Source organism: Lemur catta, chromosome X (assembly GCF_020740605.2).
Source record: "Lemur catta isolate mLemCat1 chromosome X, mLemCat1.pri, whole genome shotgun sequence".
Taxonomy (NCBI): Eukaryota; Metazoa; Chordata; class Mammalia; order Primates; family Lemuridae; genus Lemur; species Lemur catta.
Window position 1 is genome coordinate 35,109,094 of NC_059155.1, and position 16,429 is coordinate 35,125,522.

Genomic DNA, 16,429 nt, shown 5'->3' on the forward strand with positions numbered 1-16,429 from the left:
ATTAGACTATTCATGGCTCAATGGATTATTGCTTTCAGAGATATTTGCTAAGGGGGATAAGAGGGGGTTAAGGACTCCAGTAACCCCCAATACTTTAACCTAAATGAATAAGTCACTAAAGGTGGGGAAGCTACATATTTAAAGGTGGGGACCATGATTTGAGGAGGGGTGCTTTAGTCTTTAAAAGGCTCAATATAAAAAAAGGAAAGCACTCAAAAGTCCTTGATATGGCATGCAGAGTTCTCTGTGATCTGGCTCTTGCCTAATTCTTGGGTTTAATCTTCCATCTATTCTTTAACTCACACCTAAAATGCAAGGTATGCCAGAAGTTTAGAAGTTCATTGAACATACTATCTTAAGTCATGTTCTCTAGAAGCAGAGCCTGAGGCAGGGATTCAGGTCCTTGTAATTTACTGGAGGAGAGCTTTCAGGAAGAAAGGAGTGAGAGGAGCAGCATAGGGCAGGAGATGGAGCTAAGCAAGGATATGGGTTCATTTGGAGTCAAGCTTTGGCTGGATCCCTAAAGCTGGGAAACAGGAATGACACCACAAAGGTGACCCCATTCTGAAGCAAGGGGGCTGTGTGATGCAGTCATTGGATACAGGTTGGGAGAAGACAGGTGGCAGTTTGCCAATGTGGCAATATGGCGTGGTGCCTAACCTCTGGCCAAGGTGGTTCCCACTACTGAGGACAATTTTTCAGAGAAGGGATTTCAGAGAAGCCCACATTCACCGCAGCTGTAGGATGGGTGCATAAGCCAGCAAAGGGGACCTGGACAGGCCACCAGTGGGGGCCACCACATACATTAATCTGTTTCAAAGCCTCAGATCCTGCCTCCTACTAGTCCTTTATCCTGGGATACAATTGACTCTCTTTTTCACCACTAACTCTTCTTCATCGCAAATCAAGTTCAGATACCACCTCCTCCAGTAAGTTTTCCCTGATAACTGGTCAGCTAAGTCCTAGCCTTCTGTGCTCACATAGAACCTCCTCTCTCTCTCTCTCTCTCTCTCTCTCTCTCTCTCTCTCTCTCTCTCTCTCTCTCTCTCTCTCTCTCTCTCTCTCTCCCACTGGCCATCCCCAGTGGAGTAGAAGCTCACCAAGGCAGGAACCATGTCCTGTTTGTCTTTTTATCCCAGATATTTAGCAAAGTGCCAAGGAGAGCAGACATAAGTATATATCTGATGAACTTAATACCAAGTAAGTGACTTCTGTGGCCATGCGAGGCCAGCCAGCTCTGCTGTCAAGAGTTTTTCCATCTCCATGTAGTAGGAGGGAAAATGAAGAAACTAGCAATATGTTTGGGACAAATTAAGTGATTTATGACAAACTAACTATAAGGGTTCTTGCTACACCTAAGTAAAAATACAATTCTACTATTGTTACATTTTAAAGGACATGTTCTAACATGGTTTAAAGGTTGTCAATTTTTTTAAAAATAGCCTTAAGGGGAAGAGGTAAGAATGATGAAATCTATGCTTTGGCAGAAATCAAATTGTTTCGTTTTTTATTAGTGGAAATGCCTTTGTGTACAAGCTGTTTAAGAATTTTTCAGAACACTAATCCTCCCCAGAAGTTAACAGGGAACTAAGGGTATGTCAGTACTATCGGCGAGGGAACAGCAGTGAGGAGACAAATTAGAGTGATACCTAAAAGGTAAAAACTCCACAGTACTTGATGGCCTGGTGGATGTGGAGGAGGGGAGGAGCGGAAACCTCTAGGTTTCTCGGGGCAGGAGAGGCTGAGGCTGGCTGTGCTTAGAAGCCCTCTCTGTGTGTCCCGTGCCTCCCTGGGGCTCCACACACAGAATAATGATGCTTTTGCCTGTGAGGTCCTGACAGTTCTGTACCACAGGGGGAACAGGGCAGTGGCCTCAGGGTGATGAGGCATCGAAGGAGGAGGATAGCACAGAAAATGTGAAGGGGAAAGACCAAGACTCCAGAGACTCAGCCCAGAGGCTCCTATACCCTGAATTGGGATAGGAAGTTACCCAAGTGGCCAAACTCGCTGGGGAGTCTGTGTGGAGACTTCCCTGGGCCAAGTTTCATCACTAGCTATTTTTATATTTAGCCTACGCCACCTCTCAGAGTAACCAGGTCTATAAATGTCCATATGACTTGCTGTGCCTGAGCCCCAGGCAGAAGGCAGCAGCTAAGAAGGATTGTGCTAGGCCTTGTGGTGGGCACTTGGCTGCCCTTGATCAACATGTGCCTGGAGTCCACCTCAATTCTCTGGGTGTCCCACCATTGCAACCAGACCTCAGCAGACCTTCTCCCCTCAGGTTTCAGAAAGAGGGTTTCCTGAGCACAGATAGAACAGCAGGTGTCAGTAGGCAGATCACAGCAAACCCGGGTCCCATACAGTCACACAAGATGGGTTATACAAGGCAGGTCTTTTGGGGAATGAGGGAGAGCAGTCTCCAGGCCCGGTTGACTCACTCACATCCTCCCCTCCCTAACCCCTCAGCACCCAGCTGCCCTCCCTGCTGGGCAGTTCCCTGGCTTCCTGTGCCTCTCTGCTGGAGAATAAGTTTCATTCTGGGCTTCTTCTAATGTGTGTCTGGGCTCCTGGGCACCCAGCACATCCCTCTCATTCTGGTATTGTTCCTGCAGAGTGCGGAAGGAGAGCTTGGGCTCAGGGCTCTCCCTGGCAGCTGACTGGGGTTCCAGTTTCCTTACCTTCACCTGGAGTAATAGAAGTAATAGAAGAGTAATAGGTCAGGTGCTCTGAGATAAAGTATACAAAGTGCCAAGCCCCTTGCATCGTACATAGTTATTGCTTAAAAAATGAAGCATCCACAAGTCTAGCATATTCCAAAAAAATCTGCATGGGCAGCTTCTCACCACTCTGAGGCTTATTTTATACTTAGCCAGCTTGCTTCCTAGCTATTTCTACTTGGGTGGCCCACAAGCAAGTCAAACACACCTTGTCCCCCTGCAGGCAGACTGACCCTTCACCCTACTTTATTTTTTCTACAGCATTTACCATCATCTGACATACTAGATATTTGCTTGTTTATTTATCATCTGTCCCAAGAGCATTTTGACCTGTCTTGTTTGCTGATGTATACCTTCGTCCCGGAACAATGCCCAGCAAATAGTAGATGCTTAATAAATAATTGCTAAACAGCCTTTCTCCCCAGTGTGCATCGTCCTTTGTCCCCTGCATCGGTAAATGGCCCCACAATTTCCCTCTTGCCCAGGCCAGAATACTGGTCACCTTTGACTCCTCCCTTTTCCCCACACTGGGTGTTCAGTCAATGGCTAGGGCCTGCTATCCTCCTGCCCAAGTGCACCTGGTGCCCATATGCTTCTCTCCACCCCCTTGTCACCACTACAATTCAGCCCCCCTTGAGTACAAAAATAATGCATTCTCTGTGCTGAAGATGGAATGATATTACCAAAACAGTCTGCTGAGAATCAGTCAATGGTTCCTCGTCACCCTCAAGATAAAATTCAACTTCTTACAGGGCCCACTAAGCCCTGCATGACCTGGCTGCTGCTCACCTCTCCAAGCTTCTCTCTAGTGCCCTGCGGCAGATCCCCTGCACTCCAGCCATACAGAACTTCCCTTTTTTGCAAGGGGCCTTTTTCAATCTCTCTCACCATCTCACCCACATCATGATTCCCTGCTTGGGACACTCTTCTTCCTTCCCTGCACCATCCCTCAGTCTTCTTCATCAGGTTAATTCCTATATTCCCGCAAGTGACGGCTTCAAAGTCAGATCCTTCAGGAAACCTTCTCTGTATGCCCCTGCTGATCTCTCTACCCCTATAGAACATATGCTCCTTCTCAGTGTTTTATATCACCCTGTGTCTCCTCTCTGATAGCATTTAATGTGGAAGCACATCTGCTCTTTTGATTATTTCCCCCACTATTAATAGAATGCAAGCTCTAAGAGGGCATGGGCTATATCTATTCTTGCTTTTATTTAAAACTTATGCAGAGCTTACTCTGTGCTAAGCACTTCTATAAGCTCTTTAGTAATTCATTCAATCTTCATTACAATCCTATGAGGTACTATTATTATTACAGTTATACAGATGATAAAGCTGAGGCAGAGAGAGGTTAAGTAACTTGGCCAGGGTCGCACAGCTGGTAAACAGCAGAGCTGGGATTTGAACCCCAAAATCCAAGCTCTTAACCACTACAATATACTGTTCTCCTTGTTCCTCATAGACTGTCATAAGGAAGGCCCACCCAAGAAGTATTTGAATAAAAGAAAGAATGGCTAAATGAATAACAATTGTGGAAATAGCACAGTCCTTTGCTTGGGCAGTGAGAGGAAAAGAGGTAGCCACAGAGTGAGACAGAGATTAAGCTTAAGAGTCATTGGAGGTGAAAAGAAATGGTCTAAGGGGTAGGAAGACACCCGGAGAAATGGCAGGTGATGAAAAGCAAGGTAGGTGGGGGTGGGAGTTCAGGGAGGCAAGTGACAAATAGCTCAGCAGTCAACAAAGGAAAATATAGAACAGACCATTGGACTTGGCCAAGAGCAGGCCACTGGAGACCTTGGAGCAGTTTCCGTGGAGTGCTGGGGAGAAAAACCAGATTGCATGGGCTTGAGGAGGGAGAGGTGATGGGAAAGCCAGACAGGGATATTTTACTCCCCCTGAACCATGAAAGGAGGGATTTGGAAGGGGGTAGTCATCAAGTGAAGCAAGGTCTTTTTGCCAAGATGTAGTGATTAGGGCCTGCTAAAAGGCAAGAGGGAACAGATCTTTGGAGAGTGAGAAGTCAGACTGGCCTGCACCAAACAAAGCACATGCTGTATGGTGGGGACCACGCCAGGGCCAACTTCATGGCATATAAACCTGGGGCTGTCTGCTAACATTCGTGTGAAGGGAACAAAGGCCAGGGGAACAGTACTTGGTAGCAATTCCCTCCTAAGAGATATCTGGGAACCCCAAACATGAGGCAGAAAGGTCTGGAATGGGGGAGTATGGGGAGGTATTAAAGTGAATTGATTTAGGGGCTACTAGTGAGAGAAAAGCAGATGGAGAGCACAGAAAAGGAAAGACGAAACTTTTCAAGAGCTCACGAGTTCAAAAAACATGTGAAAACTGCAGAGAAGACAAGATGGTTAGTGCAGGTCATAGAGCTGCAATGAAAAAACAAATTTTTCCACTAACTGGCCAGAGGCCTGGTAGTGAAAAAGGGCTGAAAATGTGGGAGCAGTTGGGAACAAGATTTGACTGAGGGAGATAAACACTGAGCAGCAGCCCAGAAAATAGCCACTTCAGAAGGAAGCCTGAGTAGAATGGAAGGGAAGTTGCCAGGGTTTGGGGTTGGGGTTGGCAGTGTCAGTTCAAGGACCTGGCCTAAAGGGGCCAACTAGAGCCCAAATCCAAAAGGCCCCTGATCCACAGGGACAAGGAGCTGGGCCTACCACTCTGCTAGGGTGGAGGATGGCAGGCAGAGGGCAACGAGGTAACCCTAGGAAACAAGCTACAGGATAATACCCAAGCACCTGGGTATTGAAAGACGGAAAACCACAGCATATTTAACAATTTCTTTCAACAACCATTTACTGAGCAAGTACTTTGCACCAGGCATTGGATATAGGTTCTGCCTACTCTCAAGGAGTTTACATTCTAGCATGAGAGACAAATCCAAGGCACAAATAACCTATCACACAAGGAGCCAATGTTCTATAACAGAGAGATATAGAAGGGGCTTTGGAGATTTCAGTGTTGATGTGTGCTAAAGATACACAGTAAAGAAGTCTACACACATTCTAGCATAATACAGAGTTCAATTTTCTCCAGGAAGTGAAGAAGAGAGGCTTCATTGTGACAGCTTGGGGTTTGGTTTAATCTGAATAAGCCCATAAATCCACTAAATGGTGATTTTTTGGTACATTGTCATTTTTGTAGTTTATGAGACATGGATATTTTTCAGATTTTATGTTTACATCATTTCAATTGCACTTGAGCTTATGCCAAGAAGAATCAATAACATGCCTCATTAGAAAAAAAATACATTAAAAGTCATTCACTTGCATAGGGAGAAGAATATCTTTTCCTCAGAGGGCCACCCTGTGAGACCTGCATGTCTCCAACCACTAAAGCATCGTGTGACTGAAACTATTTGTGCTTTGATATTGCTGGTAAGTTATTTTTGAAAACTGTTTCAGTAATATTCACCTTGGAGGGACTTTTAAAAATACTTTTTATGTAATTTTTAACAAAGCCTCTTTTTTTGATTACAAAAGTGAGGCACTCTCATAGAAAAGCTGGGAGGAAAGTATAAAGGAGTTACTTTACGTTATCTTAAAATACCATTTGTGAACCGGGGCATATCATGGCTCAGCAGTCTTTATTCATATATATAAATAAAATATAAACTCATAAAAGGAAATCTTGTAATTCTTCAACCAAAGCATAGTCCAAGCAACCGATCAACCCAATTCACTTATTTGGTAGGCTGAAAGTGGTATATTATTATTATTATTATTATTATTATTATTATTATTATTATTATTTGAGACAGAGTCTCACTCTGTTGCCTGGGCTAGAGTGCCGTGGCATCAGCCTAGCTCACAGCAACCTCAGACTCCTGGGCTCGAGTGATCCTCCTGCCTCAGCCTCCTGAGTAGCTGGGACTACAGGCGTGTGCCACCACACTCGGCTAATTTTTTCAATTTTTAGTTGCCCGGCTAATTTCTTTCTATTTTTAGTAGAGATAGGGGTCTTGCTCTTGCTGAGGCTGGTCTTGAACTCCTAACCTCAAGCAATCCTCCTGCCTCAGCCTCCCAGAGTGCTAGGATTATAGGCATGAGCCACCATGCCCGGTAATTATTATTAATTAATAATATTAATAATTACTTGGAATTCACTTTAATAAAATCTGTAAACTAGGCAAAATCTGTTTTCAGGTAAGAATCCCATCACCACCTAATGTTGGGCAGAATTCTTAGGTGGCCCCCATGACCTTCACCCCTTGGTGTTACATCCTGTATAATCTCTTTTCCGAGTGTGGGTGGGACCTGTCACTTGCTTGTAGTAAATAGAATATGGCAAAACTATTGGATGTCACTCTCTCGATTACAGCACATTATATAAGGCTCCATCTTGGAATGAGAGATTTCCCTGCTGGTCCTGAACAAGCAGCCATGTTGTGAACAGCTGATGGAGAAGGCCATGGGGCAGGGAACTGAAGCAGCAGGTAGACCTGAGAGGGGCCTCCAGCCTCCGGCTAGCATACAGCCACAAGGAAATGAATTCTGCCAACAACCTGAATGAGCTTGGAAGCCGATTCTTTCCCACTTGAGCCTCCAGATGAAGACGCAGCCTGGCCAATACCTTGATTGTACCTTATGAGACTGAGAATCCAGCTAAACCCAGACTCCTGACTCATGGAAACTGTGAGATAATAAATGTGTGTGTCATTTTAAGCTGCTGAACTTGTGATAACTTGTTACACAGTAATAGAAAACTAACACACCAGCCCCCATCAGTCCTATATTTTCACACCCTCATTCATTGCCCTTCCCCAATAATGTTTGTATCAGAATGGAAACGGGGCCTTCTGGTGTCTTTTAAATCCTTGTTTCCTTATTAATTCCCTACATTCCACTAGACTGCCTGAAATGCACCATACATAATACTATCTCTGGCTGAATTTTTGTTCATGGCATTCCTTCCAGTCCAGGTTCCCTCCCTTATCCCTTTGTACTTTGTGCATGAAAACTTCTGAATTTCTAGACTATTATACCATTGTTTCCATAGCACTTTTAATTTGTCTTTGATCCATGTACTGCCATGTGACCTCTTTTGAAATCTTATATCTCTGAAAATGTTATTGAATGTGTACATATATTATATAGAGAATATATATAATACATTGAACATATTAATGTGTATATAGAATATGTAAAAGATTATATATATATATCTTCAATGAAATTGTAAACTCATTGAAGCCCAGGATTCCACATTGTGCATAGTATACTGCTAGAAATACACACTTCTATATTTAAAAATGGTGTCATATGAAATTGTCAACCAAGTATGATTGGCCACTTATTAAGCCTCTCCACAGAGCCAGACCTGAGAGCCTCTCTACTTGTTACCCTAACCTCGCAGAGCTGCAGTTGCCTTTACTGAGAATTTAATATAATGCCATCTGCCATACTTAAATCAAAGATTAAACAAGGCTACCATTGGCGCCTGACATTTAATAGGTGCTTAATAAATGTGAGTTGAATCAGAATTTAGGTTGGCAAACGTCTAGTGTGTAAAGGCTGTGCAGACACAACAGTGATGGAATTATCACAGGCAGACCAATGCTTCAAAGAGCTCCGTGAAACTGAAGAAGCCTGTGCATACAAAAGGCCAGTTTAGGCAACTGTGTTTTAAGTTTTACTTTCCTTTCTAAGTAGATGATATATGTGGAATGCAAGGCCAGAAACCGACTCACAAATACTGATCAGGACGGGGGAGGGATCTAAAGGAATGCGAGTAGGTCTTGCCAGGAAAGAAGTTTGCTGTTTCTGAAATATTTTGGTCTTAGCCACTGGCAGAATTGATCGATTGCAGTTAGCAAAGCGTTTTCTGTGCAGCCTGTCCAAGCATCTGCTTCTGTGCTTCTGTACAACTGTTGCTCAAATTCACTCTTCCTTTCGAATCACCATCTTTGAAGAGCAAGAGAAAATCCATCCAAACCTGCCGAACAACCCTAACGTGGGTCTTTAACATTTCTCCTTATCCCCTGCCTGGGTTCAAACTTCAACTCCCAGGTTCGTTCAAGTCCCTCCCCTTGCCCGGTCATCTAATGAATATGCAAATACCACATAATTGGCAGCCAATGGCTCGTGTTCTAGTCACGTGGTGCCGATGGTAGGTGAGCAGACAGAAGTTGTGTGTCGGTGAACAGAGACAGCGCTCAGTCTGGGGCTAGCGCTCTAGTGAGTGCGGACGGATGCTTAGGCAGTAGTCCTGGCAGCGGCGGCGGCGGCAGTAGTGGTGGCAGCAGAAGAGAGGAAGGGGGAGGGCCCCGAGAGCTACACACTCACACACTTTCAAGTTCCCTTGGAGGGAGAGGAGGTGGGGCTGCAGAAAGAGGAGGCCAGGAGCAGTCCCATCCGTCCCGTCCCGTCTCCCCGTCTTCCTCTTGCTCCCTGCCCCCTGGCTCTTGGAGAGTTGAGGGTTCGGGTGGCCATACGTGGCAGTGAGGGCAAGAGGGAGAGGAGAGTGGGGAGTGGAGCCAGGGGTGCGGGGGAAGATGCCCATCCTGCTGTTCCTCATAGACACGTCCGCCTCTATGAACCAGCGCACTGACCTGGGCACCTCCTATTTGGACATTGCCAAAGGCGCTGTGGAGTTATTCTTGAAGGTAAAGGGAGGGGAGGGGAGAGATGGGGAGATCTCCCGAGGGATTGTAGGGGGTGGATTTAGGTGCTTCTGTAACGTTTGTCTCGCTCTCTCCCCCTCTTTTCTTACTCGACCCCCTCTGTCATCCCTCATCCTGCAGCTGCGCGCCCGGGACCCGGCCAGCCGCGGAGACAGGTACATGCTGGTCACCTACGACGAACCCCCGTATTGCATCAAGGTAAGTGGGCATGGGGAGCGGGCAGAAAGCGGGAGCAAGTCGGCGGGGACTGGCTTGCCCCCTGCCCCCGCCCAAGGTAGCCCTGCGTCGCTTGGGGTGGCGTGCGGGCGGGGGGGGATGTGGGGGGGCAGAGGGCGGGCAGAGTGGTGCTGCCTGCGGCTTCCGAGTAGCTGCGGCGCCTGGGGTCAGGGAGAGGGGACGGGGGAGGGACTGCCCGGGGAGAAATCGCAGGAGGGCCGAGCTCGTGGCGCGACGACCGCAGCCGCCTCGGAAGATGGCGGACATTTTGCTTTTGTATGAGCCAGCGAGAGGGAGACTGAGGGCGCTGCTGAGATGGAAAGGAGGGAGGGAGGGTGGAGAAGGGAAGGAGGGCCCAAAACCCGGAGGGAGGCTGCGAGGCGGGCCCGCCCCTTCGAGGCGCACCGCGCGCGGCTGCGACCCAGGGGACGGGTGGGGCCTGCGACTCCGCCCAGAGTTGCTGTGGGCTTGGCGCGCGGGCTTTCCTGGAGCCCGGGCTCCTCCTCTGGCCCCTCCTTCCTCCACCTCCTCCCGCCCCTCCCTGTCTTCCTCCCCCTCCCCCCACGACTCTTCTCCCCCTCTCCCTCCCTCTCCCCTTCCCTTCCTACTGAGAGCGTGGCAAAGCCTGCTACCGGCCTTCAAAGACCAGACAACTGCTTTTGCACTCTCTGGCCTCTAACCCACCCCCGCCCAATCGGAAATCTGTCCGCAGAGCAAGCCTCCCAACCCCCAGGCCCGGAGAAAGTCGTTTCGTTTCTGCTCCGAGTTGATCGGGTTCAACCCGGTTCTCAGTTACCTTAGCTACTGTTACTGTTTCATTGGAGATCCCAGCAAAGCAAAGACGGGGCGGGATGCCGAGTTCAAACCCAGAAGGGGAGAGTTTCTTAGGGACCTGGCCTACCTATTAGGTTTGTGTTAAGCCACATAGAGCGATTTGTACAGGCCCAAGAAAGAAAGGAAAGGGAGGGCTCAACTGTGATCATTTATAATAGTCAAGTTGGATGATTTGATTCTGACCTACAGAAAAGTAGGGAATAATTAGCCTTTGTGGAGTACTTAATTTATGTTCCCATGGTGAGGAGATAAGGAACCGCTTTGCCTGCAGTGGTCAGATAAAATAGAACTTAAAACTGTTAAATCAACCTGCTTAAGAGTCCTGCTTGCATATTGAAATTTTAAAAATATTACCATATTCCTTGATGTCTTTCGCCTGACTTTTTTCTTCACCCCTCAGAATTACCTTAATAGTGCCGGGGGAGGCACAGTCTGGATATGTTGTGATCTGTTTCGGTAGAGTAAGGTGTTTTAATGAATGAAACCTACCAAACTGAATAGTTGACCAAAGAGAGTGTTCCTTCAGACATAAGGAAACCAAAGGGAGACTTTAATTTTGTAACTTGTAGCTTTGGTTAACAGTTTGATTAGTGGGTTCCCTCTAAAACTGTTCTGGTTTCAATGTTTTGCTTTCAGTTTTTGATTTATCCATTTAGAAAAATTGAGCAAGTAGACATCTTTCAAAATGCCATAGCTTTTAAAAAAATGTCAGTTTCCCAAAAAGGATGTGATCATTTATTTCCCCATAGAAAAGCAGATGTTTATACACCCTAAGTCTGAATATCTGTACCCTTTGACTACTAAGACAGATAATAAACCACCTGCTCCTTAATTTGAAGTAGTAAAAAGGGTAAACTACAAAGAAGTGTGCCTTTTTTTTTTCTTTAAAGGAACAGCTTATTTACCATTTTTCCAAATGCCAGGAAGGATAGTTTAAAAATAGTTTTTGGGCCGGGTGCGGTGGCTCACGCCTGCAATCCTAGCCCTCTGGGAGGCCGAGGCGGGTGGATCGCTCGAGGTCAGGAGTTCGAGACCAGCCTGAGCGAGACCCCGTCTCTACTAAAAATAAAAATAAAAATTATCCGGACAACTAAAAATATATATAGAAAAAATTAGCCGGGCATGGTGGCGCATGCCTGTAGTCCCAGCTACTCGGGAGGCTGAGGCAGGAGGATCGCTTAAGCCCAGGAGTTTGAGGTTGCTGTGAGCTAGGCTGACGCCAGGGCACTCACTCTAGCCTGGGCAACAAAGTGAGACTCTGTCTCAAAAAAAAAAAATAGTTTTTGGTCTATGAAACTTAAACATAGCCATATTACAGAACCTTTGAAAAGGAAAAAAGTTTCATCCCACCTTTTCATTAAAATTTTTTAAAAAAATATTATGGGCACATAATAGGTGCATATATTTATGGGGTACATGTGATGTTTTGATACAGGCATACAATATGTACAATGATCAAATCAGGGTAATTGGGGTATCCACCATCTCAAGCATTTATCATTTCTTTGTGTTAGGAACATTCCAATTCCACTCTTTTAGTTATTTTAAAATACACCATAAATTATTGTTGCTGTTCATCCCACGCTTAACAACCATCTTCACATCTTTTCACCTAGCATTGTAATCACAGTGCACATATTACTTTGTATTCTGCCTTTTCCACCTATTTTATCTCATGAATTATTCCGGGTCACCACATAGCCTTCATACTTAAAATTTTTCGTGGCTGTGTAACTTATCCTTGGTATTTTAAAGGCTCCAGATAGTTCCATGGAACAGAGAGAAAACATTGGGTTTTATTTTTAGTGGAAATTTCACCTTTTAGCTTTTTTAATCCTGTTGTTTTATATACTACATTTTTTTCGAAAGCAAAAACCATTCTTTCAAGTGAAGTTTGATTTTTTTTTCTTATGTAGGTTAGATACAAAGAAGATACTTTATGTAATATGTTTAGTTACTAATGATTGGTTAACTTCTTAGTCTGTGCTTTTCCAAGGTTATTTAGGTTTTTCATTTTACTCTTAGGTGATAAGTACATGTTCTAGGAAAAGGTTAATGATCTTAATGATGTTTTTGTCATTTTGCTTTCTATGCCTGATTTACTGCTGATATGCCAAAATTTGGTAGCTTTTTCTTTTTCTGAGTCTCTTTTTCAGTCACTCTCTCTTGTCTACCCCAGCCCTCCTCTCAGCATGTGGTAACTATTTGTTCTTTTGCTTTTAGGATCTAGCCAGCTTAGAAGGTCTGAAATTTTAGAACATCTGGTGATTTTTTTTCTTAAAATTTAGTCTAGCCTTTCACTTGCTAATAGCTGGGAGCCATAAATGTCTGTTTTCTGTCACACTGATTATCAAATAGGTCTTTCTTTGATTGTCAGCAGGCATCTTAGTTACTACTTTAAAAACTTCATTCTCATTAGGAGGCTCTTTCAGAAATGTGATGTTGGATAGGGTTTTGTTGGTAGCTTATTCTGCAGAATAATGTGAATGTATTTTTTCAATTTCTCTAAGGTCGGAGGGCCATCATTTCCCTCTTCTCAGAATAACTGCTTACTTCTCAGGTTTTGGTTATATCCAAGTCTAAACACTGTAGAATGAATTTTATTTTCTACTAGAAGATTCGTTTCTGTTGGTATTGTAACAGGCATGAGTTATGCATTTGGTTGGAAGGTTTTTTTCTTAATAGGCGTGCAACTATTCCCAGTATATCCACTTACAAGCTCTGACAATAAATCTTGTGAAAAGTTACTGTGACTGGAGTTTTTCACTAATGTATACTGTTGATTATGTGAATATAGTATTTCACCAAAGACTTAGGAACTTTTTACTGCATACCCCTTAGTACATAGCTGTGTGCTCTTTTATAATTGGTTATGCCTATAACTTGCAATCAAGCTTTGCATATATGGAATTAAGTTTGATTTGGGTACCATACAAAAAATGTGTGAAATGCCAACATCATGTGCTACATCTGTTTTAAGTGTTGCTTTGTAGACAAGTTTTGTACTACATGCTAAATGCAAACATCATGTGTTACATCTGTTTTAAGTGTTGCTTTGTAGACAAGTTTTATACATGGTGTTACAAGTGTTAACGCTACGTTTATACATTGGTGTCTTTAGTATACATGGCTAGGATTAAACCCTATGTAATATTTTAAAATTTCTAATGTATCCTTGTAAGACTAGCACATGGTTTTAAAAAGTGTGTTTTGGGTGTGTGTGTGTGTGTGTGTGTTTAATAGTTCTTATTAGTCTTGGCTGAGGCTCTGCTTCTTGTATGTTTTGTTTTTCTATGAATCATAATTTCCTTTTATTCAGTGAATAGGAGAGGTAGGCTTGTCACTACTATTAACTTGAAAGAAAGTAAGCCACAAGATTCGGATATATACTAACATAAGTATTCAAAATAGTTTTATGTTTGAAGCTACTTTCTTAAAATTATTTTTTATTTAAGGAAATTATTTTTTTAACACAAAGTGGAATCAATTTTTCTAGAAATAGTTGAACCACATGTATAAATACTGGTCACAAGGGTTTTTTCTTTTTGTAAATGGAAAGAGATAATATTTCAAAGAAATATCCTAAGCCTGTAATTTGAAAACATACATTTGAAAAAGTAAAATTTTCCCTTGAGTGTTTCTTTTTCACATCCTGTAGCTAGCTTTGCTTACTGATGTCTGCATGCCTTTGTCAACATATATTAGATAAAGGCAGAATTTTGGCTTACAGATTTAGAAAGTAAACTTAAGCTTTTTAAATGATCTGTATTAGACATTTATTGGAATTTCAGCTAAGGCATAACTTTTTCATGTGCCCATGAGTATATTTTGTAGGCCTTATTTGGAAAGGAGAGACTTTTAGGGGAGACTTTCATTGTATTTAGGAAGCTATGGAAGTGTTTTTGGGTGAAATAGTAGCAACACGGCTTGTGAGAGCAATCTTAGACAATGGAAGATGCTTTTAAAACTCAAAATGCCACAAAGGCGGTGCACTGCCTTTTATGATGAATTATTTCTCCCATGATCTTGATTTCCTTTTCACCTTCTTTTACTGACTGGTGATAGTTATTTTGAAATCAGAAAAGGGGAGAGTTAATGATGGAAGACTAGATCTCTGGGTGAGGAAGTAAATACAATCTTCACTCTAGGGATCTGCTGGAAGATGACTAGGGAACACAGGCAAAATTGTGGAAGCCTGTCTATTTTGTATCCTCAACCTCTCTTGTATCCGTTACCTTATTTGTCCCTCATTTCAACCTTCATCATTTCTCACCTGGTCCATTGTTGCAGCAGCCACTCCATTGGTCTCCCTACTTCCAGTCTTGCTTTCCACTGATTCTTCCCCCTAATTGCCACCAGACTGATCATTCTTTAAATAAAATAAAATGGCATTCCCCTAGGAAAAATCATTCAGTGGCTCCCCATTATACTTCAGAATAAAAGCAGACTCCTTGACCTAGCCTCCAAGTCCCTTTGTGACCTGGCCCTGTCTTACCTTTCCACCCATGTCTTTCCACTCCCTTCTCTTCCCACGGACCTCAGGCTCCAACTACAATGAGAAATTAGATCCTCTTCTCCAAACACACTATCTCTCTTGCTTCTGTGCCATTGCATATGTTGTTCCCTCTGCACAGGACACACAGTTGTCCTGACATGCCTCAACTCTTCTTTCTACATTCTCAAAAGTCATCTTATCCTTCTGCCTCACCCCACTCTAATCAGTGTAACAACTCCCGTGGTTATCCCTTAACACTTTGTTCACACCTTAACTATATAGCATTTAGCATGTTATATGGTGAGTATTAGGGTTCACGTTGGCCTCCCTAAATGTAAGTTCTAAAGGGCACATATTTGAACTTCTCTATGTTTGTACCCCTAGTACTTAAGGGATTGCCCTAGGTTTTAGTGGGCACTCAATAAAGTGCTTGAAAAAAGATTTCAAGCAATATGTTAGTGTGAAAGCTACTCAGCCTCCCCCATTTCCACTGCTCTTCCCCAAAGGGTAATCACTACTAACAATTTGATATAGCAAACATTTATTATAGCTAGCTTTTTCATATAGGTTCAGTTTTATAACATGGTGGAATTGTATTTTTTACAAGATAAATGTATATACCTCCCTTTTCTTTTTGTTTAATGAAGTATAACTTATATACAGTAGAATACATGAATCCTAATGACTTGATGCATTTTTATATTTATACATCCATGTAACCATCACCCCAGGCCAAAATATAGAACATTTCCATAAACTTGGGAAAATGCCTCTTGCATCTTCCTACAATCTCTCCCTCCCCTACAGGTAACTCCTGGTCTGACTTTTATCACCATTGTAGTGATATGATCAAAGTGGTATTTCCAAAAGATAAGTCTGATCATGGATTGCCACTACAGCAGTCTAGGCAGTCATTTACCATGTTTATTGAGTACCTCCTCTGCACCCGGCTGTCACAGGGGCCTAAAGTGACACCAGGAAAGACCTGGCCTAAGGGGGAGGGATCAGAATAGTAAAAGACAAGGTCCTAGTCCTCAAAAGTTTTGGGGATAGTCATTGGAAAAGGGTGACTGGAGAAGGTGGGTTAAGGGATGGGAAGTGTCCAGAGCAGTGCACTCTTAACCAAAGGATTGGAAGTGGCTGGAGGGGGGGAATGCACAGGATTCTGAGAATTTGGTTTATCTGGTGAAGATTGTAACTAGTTGAGACTGGCCGACAAAAGGGCTTTGAGATCTACAGGCTACAGTTTGTACATTTCTTCTAGGATGAAGAGCTGTTAGGTGGATTTGGAGAGAAATAGGGCAAGGCTTGTTGTCTGTGTGCTTGTTTGGTTATTACTGTTGAGGTGGGCTGGAGGGAGGAGAGAACGAAAGGGTAGGGAGATCCAGAAGCTGTAGTTTAAATTGCCTAGTTCTGCATTAGTACTTGCTACCTGAGAGCTTTTGGACATGGGGTTGGGATTGGGTTGGGGTGGGGGAGTGGTAGAAGGCAGGGCACAGGTAAGGAAAAGGCAAATATTTTCCTTTGCTT

At 43.7% G+C, this 16,429-nt stretch overlaps 1 protein-coding gene across 5 annotated transcripts in view; it reads left to right on the plus strand.

Annotated features, from left to right (window-relative positions):
* Positions 1-8,860: 8,860 nt before the first annotated feature.
* Positions 8,861-16,429, plus strand: part of LOC123628576 (integrator complex subunit 6-like) — a 59,608-nt gene continuing 52,039 nt past the window's right edge. For all 5 annotated transcript variants that reach the window (XM_045538369.1, XM_045538371.1, XM_045538370.1 and 2 more), the window contains exons 1-2: positions 8,861-9,336; positions 9,475-9,552. In XM_045538369.1, the coding sequence (XP_045394325.1) occupies positions 9,226-9,336; positions 9,475-9,552 (189 nt within the window). In that variant the 5' untranslated portion in view covers positions 8,861-9,225. The remainder of the gene's footprint in view (positions 9,337-9,474; positions 9,553-16,429) is intronic.